At 39.5% G+C, this 10,645-nt stretch overlaps 1 protein-coding gene across 5 annotated transcripts in view; it reads right to left on the bottom strand.

Moving 5' to 3' along the window:
* Positions 1-1,158: 1,158 nt before the first annotated feature.
* Positions 1,159-10,645, bottom strand: part of ldb2a (LIM domain binding 2a) — a 93,693-nt gene continuing 84,206 nt past the window's right edge. The window contains exons 9-10 of one of the 5 annotated variants that reach the window (XM_020593533.1): positions 10,392-10,537; positions 1,159-3,110 (exon numbers count right to left, since the gene is read on the bottom strand). In XM_020593533.1, coding sequence (XP_020449189.1) covers positions 2,880-3,110; positions 10,392-10,537 — 377 coding nt within the window. In that variant the 3' untranslated portion in view covers positions 1,159-2,879. Of the gene's footprint in view, positions 3,111-10,385; positions 10,538-10,645 lie in introns of all 5 variants that reach the window. The other 4 variants (XM_020593548.1, XM_020593513.1, XM_020593540.1 and 1 more) reach the window with 4 other exon arrangements.

The following is a 10,645-nucleotide window of genomic DNA, read 5'->3' as shown; positions in this document are numbered from 1 at the left end:
GTAGGCCCGCCCATGTCCACTGGGTGTCGCCAAAGTTCCATCAACTTGTCCTGGAGTTAAAGTCTTCCCAACAACAGGCCTGTTCCTACTGAGTTATCTGGATAAGCTTTTTATTTACCAAAATTGTCCAGGTAGTTCGGGTAACTTGCTTGAAACAGGCTCCTATAACTTTCAACATTCACTGGGATTAGTACAGAGAAGACAGATCAAATTCGGACTACATCTTAGAAAACCGATAACCCCAAACATGAATGTTTAATGAATAAGATTGTGGTAAAGATGACACACAAACCCAAATTTTTGATTAGCAAATGTTGTATTTACAGTATTTTTTACTTTTCAGGCCCAGCAAATTTGTTATGACATAACTACAATGGATAATTGCTGGATAAAGAAAAAAAAATCCATGATAGAATACGCTTTCATTGTTAGATATTATTTTTTAACATGTTCAGTACATTAAAAGACTTATGATAAAGACCTGCAGTTTTTTTAAACATATTTTATGCAGTGATTTCATACATTTCCCAGAATGCTTTAAATAACCTTCTAGGGGAAACTGAAGGTGCCTGAACCTGCAGTTTAGATGTTTAATGAAAAGTTAATATGCAAGCGTAAACATTTTCCCAGCTTGTGAATTTGTTTTTGAATACTTGTGGCATGATCATGGTGTCATCTTGTGCCTGCATTGCATTCTGGTCCACTGAGGGTCCAATGGATGTAAAAACCTCCCTCTTATTTCTCCTTCTTGTGCAATGGATTAATTTAAGCGTGATCATTAAATGGCAGCAGAAAATGGCAGCTCCAGCAAGAAGCTTTTGCTCTATTATTCTGAGAGACTGATGCTAAAACCTGACGTTTATTTTGGCTCACAGAATCAATTTTCTGCTATTAGACTTCATCACAGATTCAGGGAATATTTGGACATAATTTCAAATAATTTTCTTTCACCAATTACAAGTAGGAGCAAGCAACATATAAAAAGCTTTCCTGTGCTTGTTGTGTGATATGACACTGTTCAGGAGCGCTACTAAATGGACCATGTAGTGAAACTGCTGTTTCCAGTGACTTACCAAATTATTCAGAGATGATAGCAAATGTTAAAAACAGAACAAAGCTACATGCGTATACAATGCTTGTAACCAAACCAAATTCAAGTCCTTTGTAAGCACGGTTTATTGGCACACATAATGGTAAATCATACATACCAGACATCAGATATAACACTGAACACCTCTGCTATATAATGTACAAATGGTGTCTAATAATACTAGGCTCAAACATATTTAGAAATGTGTTAGCTTCCTTACAAATGCACAAATAAATACCCATAAGATCCAATTGTATAAAGACCTCCATCACTGTTTTCTTCCCCACTTCCAAACAAAAGAGATCAGGGATATAGTATCAATTCAATTAAAGATTGAAGAACAATTGTGAACACAAATACAGGGATCTCAAACTATTTCTGTGGGGTGGATTGGATTTTATCTCTCTGTTGCTTTTAAAATGTTAAACTGTTTTCTCTCTATGCAACAGATTATGCAAGACATATGATTATATGACTGTGTGGCTGTTTGTTATCTTTGTGGCTTTGGTTGTGCACTAGCTAAAGAGAATGAGGAACATTCAGAAAATTTGGTTTTGACAAAGGTAAACCAACATCTATTCAAACCACCCTACAGAAATCTGGGCCCCCTGTACAAAAGAAAAAGCTGCCATATCTAAACTGGTTTCAGTGGCTGCTTTACAGTGGACAAAATAGATTCCACTTCTATTTACAGAGCTACAAATCTTGTAACAGTGTTCCCAAACTGATGAACCCAAAAGGAAAATCAGGCTGATGCGCTTTTAAAAGGTACATACAGCAAACAAAATAAAAAATCCTATAAAATCATGCAGGAAAAGGCTTTAGTATCAGTTTGGGAGTAGGTCGTTAAAGGGAAAGAAGTCCAATTTTAGAGGAGGGAAAAACAAAAACCAAAAATCAACATTAATGCATCAACGCGTGTCAGCAAAGTTCACATACTGATCAGCAAAACTACAATGTGATTGCAAAGGATTCTGAGAGAAGCAAAATACCAATAGACTACGAACACAATCAAACTGTTTGCATGAAATCACAATCTGTGACGACTGCAGTAATGTGGAAAAAACAATCCTAGGACACGATTTCCCCCCATTTGAAAGGAGTCCATAGCGGTAGAGAACTTTTATTTCCTCTTAATTGGAAAAGGAAATAAATAGCAACAAGCAGAAACAAAACAACGGCCGACTGAATTTCCAATAAAAATGCAATTGCCTCAAACAATGTTTCATTTGTCTCCAATGTGGGGAGATGCTTCCATTGGCTTTGTTGCTGTTAAAAAACACACCTTTCTTCACATTTTTTGAGAGATTTTGTTTGTTGTTTTTATTCTTCTTCTTTTCTCCCAGTGTCTACTGTCAGCGTGATGACTTGTGACCTGCAGGTCAACCAATCACAGCTGTGATATTTCACTAGACAAGAGGTCTCTATCTGAGGGTCCAAGGAGGAGAATGTGATCCGGGATATTTCACTGCATTCTTGAAAAAAAAAATGCCCACCATGTTCTATTTTTACCTTATAGTTGCATACAACTTGTATGCGTCTCTTGTCTGTGGATATTGCTGTGCAATGCCGCCAGTTCTCAGCGTTCTCCAAGATGTAACAATGATTCAGAGAAGAAGAAAATATCCATAATTTGACTGGACATGCCAGCGATGAGTTTGCACACAGGGGTGAGATTCAGTACAATGACATGAGGCGTAGAAGCTCTGCCCTCTGGGGAAGGGGAGAAGTTAAAAAGTCCAGTCCACATGGAGTTGAGGAGCTGTTGTTTTCTTCTTCTGCTTTTGTTTTACTGCGAGGGCTGGGGCGCTGTGCTCTCAGGCTTGCTGTCCTGGGCAGCGGGGGGTTTGCTACTCCAGGGGGTGTTGTTGCCCAGAGCTGGGGAGCTGTTGAAGTCGTCCTCGTCGTCCAGGCCATTGGTGGCGTCATACTGGGTGTTTTCCAGCCGAGTGATCAGACGCTCATCCTCGTCCCCGAACTCACCGCCCATCAGGGTCGGCTCGCCAACCACCATCACATCCTGGAGAGAGAGAGAAGGCAAATTCACACACTGACAACAGCAAAATATACAAACATTAGTTTTCTTGGGTGCACATTATATACAAGCTGTCTTTTTTCCCCCCAAGACTCAGTTGTGCTACTTTAAAAGCTCATGTTTTTTTCACACAATTCTTATGCTTTTTGAATGTTGGCATTAACATACAGCCAGTGCATCAGTTTGTCAGGAAGCTGAACCATGTTTTGGGTTTCTCACACAGAAAAATGTGTTCTTTTTAAGAGTGTACAGAAGTAATCGATAATATCAGTGATGACAGCTCAGTGAGTTCCATTTGGTAAAGAAGGCTGTGACATGTGGTCAAAAGGTCCAGGAATAGCTACAAAATCGGACCTGGCCTTTAGAATCTTCACTAAAGAGGTCGAGGATAAATCAAGTAACACATTCTGTGTTAAATATAAAAGTGATATTTAATTAGGTATATTTTAACATTTAGCTCTAAATAAATTTTTACACATTTTGGAAGTATTTTTGTAAAGTGTTTTATATTTAGTATTTTATAATTACACACTGTCATATTTATGTACTTATACACTATAGGTAACAAAGAAATTACATATTAGACATATTGAGTGACAGTCTTAAAAGAAGCTTTTACATATTTGGTCCTATGTGCCTTCTTTATTTAGTGACCATACTTTTTGTTTATGTTAGGTTTTATATTCTTTTGAACCGTCTCAGACTCAGTTTATAAAACCGATGTACAAACAAGATCGATTTTATCCTTATGACATATTTAGCCTTATGGTGATTCACGATTAATATGCTTAAGTGAGTGAGAAATCACCTAAGAAGAAATGAATGCATCTGTTTCATCCAATCCTCAGGTCAAAGCACCGTCTGAATATCAAGTGAACACACATCCACCCAAGAAAAACCTTATAGTAACATTTGCATGAATTCAAATGGGAACAATGTGCATGTGGTCTGTTTCACATCACATTCATTCTCACCACCTTTCTTACAGACTCCATGTCTGCAGCAGAAGGGCATGTATGTATATTTTACTGTGTGTGTATTTTTAATAGATGCTGGTGTGTCTGGTGAACCTATCCGTACGGTCGACCCCTCTTGAAGTACTCTGTGCAAATGAAACCTTCCCATACCGAAAGCGGATTCCCCCAGCGCGCCGTACCCGCCCCAATCAATACTCATCATGTCAGACATATTTTACAGAGATGACCCTTTCACAGCAGATCAAGCAAGGGAAGCAGAGAGATTTATCCATTATCCACCACTATCTGTGGTGGATAACTATCACTACCACTACAACCAAAAAAAGACTTTGTATTTCCATAAGTGGGGTAAAACTATGGAATAATTTAAGTGTGGACATAAAAAATAGTAATAGAATTGACGAGTTTAAACATAAATATAAAGGTATGTGTCAATCAAGATATATGCAAGAACAGGCTTAATGATTAATTAGATGGAACATTGTGGGTGTGGTGTATGAATGTTAACACTTTGTAATAATTCTTTAGTATATTACTTGTGTGGTAGCATTTGTTGGATATGTGTAAAATTATGTGTGTTGATATATCAACTGCTTTTACATGCTTGAAAGAATAAATCAAATCAATAATCAAATCTGTGACTCCTGTGATGTGCAGGAATCCTGACAATCCTTCAGAGGGGGATGCACCATGTCTGTACTGATGTTTTGTCATCTTACCAAAGCAAATTCCTCCACACTCGAGGAACACAACGATACTGTCGACATGCAATCACTGGAGTACAATTTGTAGATTCAAACATTGATCAATAAGCTCTGAATCATGGTTGTATTTCTCCGAGTCCTTCAATCTCATCTTCCTTTGACTGGCTAAGCATCTCCCAGCTGGCGGGTCCTGGCGCCATCCACCATAACACGGCAAGAAGATGTACAGTTAAACGGAGCGCACGCTTCACTGGTCATGTGTGTCAATGCTGCCTGGCTTGGGAGACCTCACTCTCCTCAGTCATCTCCTCTGTAACACACACACACAAACACACACAAAGCACAGGCAAACATGCACCAGCACACACACCCAGATATGCCTACTGTACAATCACACACAGACAAAAGCACTTGAATGCAGATTAACCCTGTGTGTATTGTAAACACACAAACACAAGCCTAAACACTTATGTTGAAGCGCACTCGCATTCCCAGTTTTGTACACAAAAATCACACGGAGCAAACACACAAGATCACATCCACCAAGCGCTGATGTAAACATAAAAACCAAACTAGACAATCCCCCCACCCAAAAGTCAGAACACACACTTTGATGAAAAGCGCCAACGTGGAGAGGCGGTTTATTTATCCGAGCCAGCCCCAAACCCCCCCCAGCGACCACTTCTGCACCCCACTATGCCTTAATCAGGCTAATTAATTTAGGTGAGCTTTTCAACTAAATGACAATATCCACACTGATTTGTCAATTTGCATAGCTAATTAAGTCATTAGCTAAAAATGTGCTGATTGCCAGCAAGCCTTGCATTCACCATCTGTTCCCGTGAGGAGGCCTGTCAACCTACCTCTGGCCATTTCTGCACCCCCCTCTAAAAAAAATCAATGATAAAACAATGATAAAACAGCTGGTAGCTAGTCTGAGACTGGGGAGTGCTAATTGTGATCTAATTAATACAGTCTACTCATATCGTTAAGAGTGAGCTAGCTAAGCGACGAGGCTTTGAATGGGCTGATGCAGCGGTGGACGCCTCCCTGTCCCTTTCATTCACCGAGCAGTGTCATTAGCATATTTTGACAGAGATTAGCAGTGAGGAGCTTAGAGGACACACTTCCTCCTCAGGCCTCCAAGACAACAAGTGGGAATTTAAAGATGTGGCAAATGGGCTGAAACCTCAGACTGTCCCTTAAAGCAGCAAAGAAAAAATGTCTGAAACAGACATAAGATTATTTAAAAGTTTAGTTGACTGGACTGATGCACACAAACACACTCAGACCCTGAGGATTACTGACATCCATCCCTTCTGTCTTCAAGTGTAGAAAAGACAGAATCTAAAGCTTAAATATAAATAGCATAATATAACTTGTAAGAATTTTTAAGGCTTATGGTTTTCAGTATTTTTCTTACTGTGAACAAATCCTGTTAAAAAAAAGACTTATATTAACAATGCGTTGGCCCATCAGTGCTTTTTGACCACCCTACCCTGTAGCTTTTAGCAAACCTTATTCACACAGAAGTACATTTGTTCAGGACTATTACCAGTAGAACATTGATAGTCAATTGGTGCTTTAGTCTAGTGAGTATTCCAGGCAGCAGGACGGTGTATGTTGGATCATCTCAAAATAACTACAGTGTCTGTGCTTACTGTAACGAGGAAATGTGTCGCCCAGTGCAACAGCCTGGCTCATTCATGTGCTCTTAATAATGTTTGGTTAACAGTGGAGCTCTATGGGCTCTACAGTGAAATAAGCTAATAGGCTTTAGCATTTAGTCTTTTCACTGGATTTATTATCAATGAGAAACTGTCCTTTCAGTGATCAATTAAAAAACTCATATTGTTTTCGCCTGTACAGGTCTGTCATCATGTTAATACAATGACTGACCAAGTTCCAAAATGTTCAGACAATATAAAATACACAATAAATAAGATTGATTCCTGATAATAATGAATTTAAAAACTTTCAGTTATGTTACACCGATTTCAAGAGTTCCTCATGGCGGAACCACAAAGGCACAGGTCTTTGTTAGGTGGTGTTTGACTCCATCTTCCTATTTCAATGCAGAATCTTGTAAATATAATTCTTAAATTATTTTCAATGTAAGATCTTCTCTCCAGTACTGAAAGTATATTTACTCAAGTACTGTACATAAGTAACATTTTTAAGGACTTGGACTTTACTTGAGCATTACTTTACAGAGTCAGATTTGTGATACCAAACATAAATCAGAAAAAAATATCATGTGTTATTATAGCTTCATAGGCTTTAATGATCCATGGGGGAAATTCATAAGCTATTGGGCACAATATGAACTAGTTAAAATTAGTCCTGCCTTTACCAGCAGCAACATTAAAGTGATGCACACATGCATCAATAAATCTAGCGATATAATATACAGTATATTATTCAGAATTGAGCCATTCTCTATTATGAGTAATTTTACATTTGGTACTTCAAGTGTGTTTTGCTGCTAATACATCTGAACTTTTACATTAGCAGAATCTTCAGTGCAAGACTTTTTACTTGCAGTGAAGTATTTTTACATTGTGGTATTGTTACTTTTACTTGTGTAAACAATCTGAGTACTTCTTTCTACAGTGCTACTGTTTGTACAGGCCCTACAGCAGATAGACAGCTAATTACGGGTTTAGTCCACAATATGTCTTCAACTTGCTTCCTACAAATACACTGACTGACACTGACAGCACTGAAATGAAAAACAACTGCAAACCCTGCTGTTAAAGGCCTGTTTGGCAGAAGAGACATGTCCAATATTGAATTCAGGCCACTAGAGGTCAGTGTTGACCATTCTAACCCCCCCAACCCCCCCCGCCCCAAAAAAAAGCACCACTGCTACCTTCCCATTGCGAGAGTCCACTCCTTATTGACATTGGGCTCACGTAGGCTTGTGCTCAGCCCCAAACGAACAACTTCTCAGACAAAGACAGCAGGCGCACAACATATGTAACCAGCATGTTACCAGCCGCGCTGCCAGTCTTTAAGAGGGGTGTGAATGCACAGCATGAGTGGTACAGCTGGAGTGCGTGTGTGTGTGTGTGTGTGTGGGTGAGAAGGCAGTGGTGGTGGGGAGGAGGGGACCAGTGATGGAGAAGTGTGTGTGCATGTAAAGGCGGAAGGGGCTGGGGGATGGAAGATGTATACAGATATCGGTGATAATGAGAGCTGGCACAGAGCCAAACTGCCTTCCAGAGAGAAAACAACTGTGCACGCTGCTTGTGTATGTGTGTGTGTATGTGCAAGATTTAGATTATGTATGTGTGAGATGCAAAGATGTTACATCTGCGTGTACCAACCACAGCACTAAAACTTTTTTATTGTTATTCTAGGCATTGAAAGAACTTGGTTAGAACTGGTGAAAGATCGTTGTCTTGGTTAAATATTGAAAAAGTCAAAAGTGATTCAGAGCACAACACGGGATGTGCTTATCATTAACATTTAACCAAACCACAATCTTTCTCTTCAAGTGTTTTTGTTTCCCCAAACCTCACCACAAGCAGGAGTCAGGACACAAATACGCGTCTGCAATGTCCTGCCCTTTGCACACCCATCTCCCTGTGTGCCACTTCCTACATTACTAAAGCAACATAATCAGGGCAGAAATATGTTTACTTGCAAATAAATTAGTAGCATATAAGCATTACATCTGAGAAACACGAGGTAGAATGGCAGCACCCTTAAATTTCCCGTTTAGCAGAGCTAGTCGTGTGTACAAGATGAACACACATTAAGCAGAAAACCTTTAACGTCAACAAATTTGAGCTGTACTGAAATGACCTGTGTTCACAAACACCAACATACTCAACCAGCACGGGCAAAGAATAGTAAATTGGATGCAGCAGTATAAATCTAATACAGTATGTGCATAATGAGCAGTAGAATAAGAGTTGATTCTCTGCAGACATCACATTCGTAATGGCACCGAATCCTCCAGGGGAGTGCCAGGCATGTGGTGTCATACTCAGCTGTTTAACCTCTAACTGTGTCAAGTGGCCTGTTATGGGGACATGTAGCAAAATGAGACATTCATACAATGAAACAGTACACAGAGTTATAAGGCTAGATATATTTTCAAAACATCTCTTTACATAGGGCACATTTTCTGAGCAGTAGAATTAAATCCATACTGGTTTGTTACACTGTAATTTAAAATTTCAGGGGGTGACAATGGGCAAAAGCGCTTCCCTTGGTCACACAACTGATAAATGGCATTTATAGTAGACATATATGCACAAAGTATAGGCATGTATAGGCTATTTGACAAAGTAATTCAGCAATAGGTTTGTAGGAGATATAGATGGCAGCAATGTCTAGCTTCACTACAAAATATCTGTACTGACTTTTAGTGTAAAACATTTAATACAGTTCAAACTTGCATCATCTTAACACTGAAAAACTGTATGTGCACTTAATCAGTCTGGCACATTGAGCCGTCAAAAAGATACCAGTCCACATTAGCAGACACATGCATGTAGAAGATCCAGTACACATTTTTGATATTTTTTAAAATTCAAAGTAACAATATTTCTGGTATTTTCATGGTATCATTTATAACAATTACATTTTTAACTCAAAATGATCTTTTATTTACTATTGCCTAAGGTTTATTGCTAAGCTGTAAAATATTCTCCCTCAGTGGCTGATTTTCACAACATTACTGGAGCTCATGTCCAATGTTTCTATAAAACCATTATTTCTGGGCATTTTATATTTATATAGCTTATCATTATGTGTTTTTCACTCTCAAATATGGAGACTGGTATCAGCCTAGAAAACATCCATGCTGGGCTCTCCTCGTACACATTTTGCTTTCTGAGATGCTCCCTCACAGCACCGTGCTGTTTCTCATTCATACTGCTCTAGATACGCAGAGCTGCTGAGTACAAGCACACGCTGCTACCAAACCTCTGGACAGAAGTGAGTTCAGTGCCTTGCTCAAGGGCATTTTCAAGTGTGGTGGCTAAGAGAAGGCAGAATGTCACAGTACCCGCCCACATTTTCCGGTTTGGTCTTGAAATTCCAACCTTTTTTTTTAAACCCTACAGACACTTGGTTGAGCAACTGGGTCAACTAGGTCTTTTTGACTATATATATTCAGAGAAGAATGGACTCTGTGGAAACTGGTAGAAAATTAAGGAAGCAGCTCCATTAGTTAGTGATGATACCACCAGCAGCAAAGCAGCAAAAGGATTTGCCTTTTTTACATGCTTTTTTAAAAATAAACATTGCTGTTCTTATACTATTTTCAGCTTTGATGATTTTTAATGTCGTTTGTGTCACTCCTTATAATATTTTCTGTATTCCTTTTTTGTCTTTTCAGGCAAGATGTTTTCTCACAAGTCCCGCAGGATTTCTCACTGCACAGGTTTGAGTTTGTTTTCTTCCCTTTCCTCCTGTTTGTCTCTCATTTGTGCAAATAAATTAAACCTAATAGCTGCAATACCGTTAGGAATTTTTCATGCCTGTGTGTAACCCTGCAAGCCTGCATGCAGAGAAATAAAAAAAAAAATTTAAAAGGAGGCAAACCAAGTGGAGCTGATGCTTACAGGTACCTGACTGGAGAGGCTGAAGTTGGTCGCAGGGCTGCGCTTCTTGCTGGCGGTGGTGCCCAGGCTGCTGTTGGCACTGCTGGCTGAGTTCTTCCGTTTCCTCCTCTTCGTGGTTGTCTGTCGGGCGGGCTCAGCTTTGGCGCGACCAGCAAAGAGAAACAGAGGCCATGCCAAGAACATAATGCATACAGATGGAGACAAGGTGTAGGGCTGTGTGCAGTGTGTGTGAGAGAGAGGTCACATGGCAGTGGCTTGGA

This window comes from Monopterus albus, unplaced genomic scaffold (genome assembly GCF_001952655.1).
Source record: "Monopterus albus unplaced genomic scaffold, M_albus_1.0 scaffold2.1, whole genome shotgun sequence".
NCBI lineage: Eukaryota > Metazoa > Chordata > Actinopteri > Synbranchiformes > Synbranchidae > Monopterus > Monopterus albus.
Note: the sequence above shows the minus strand (reverse complement) of the source record. Positions and strands in the feature narration are given on the sequence as shown.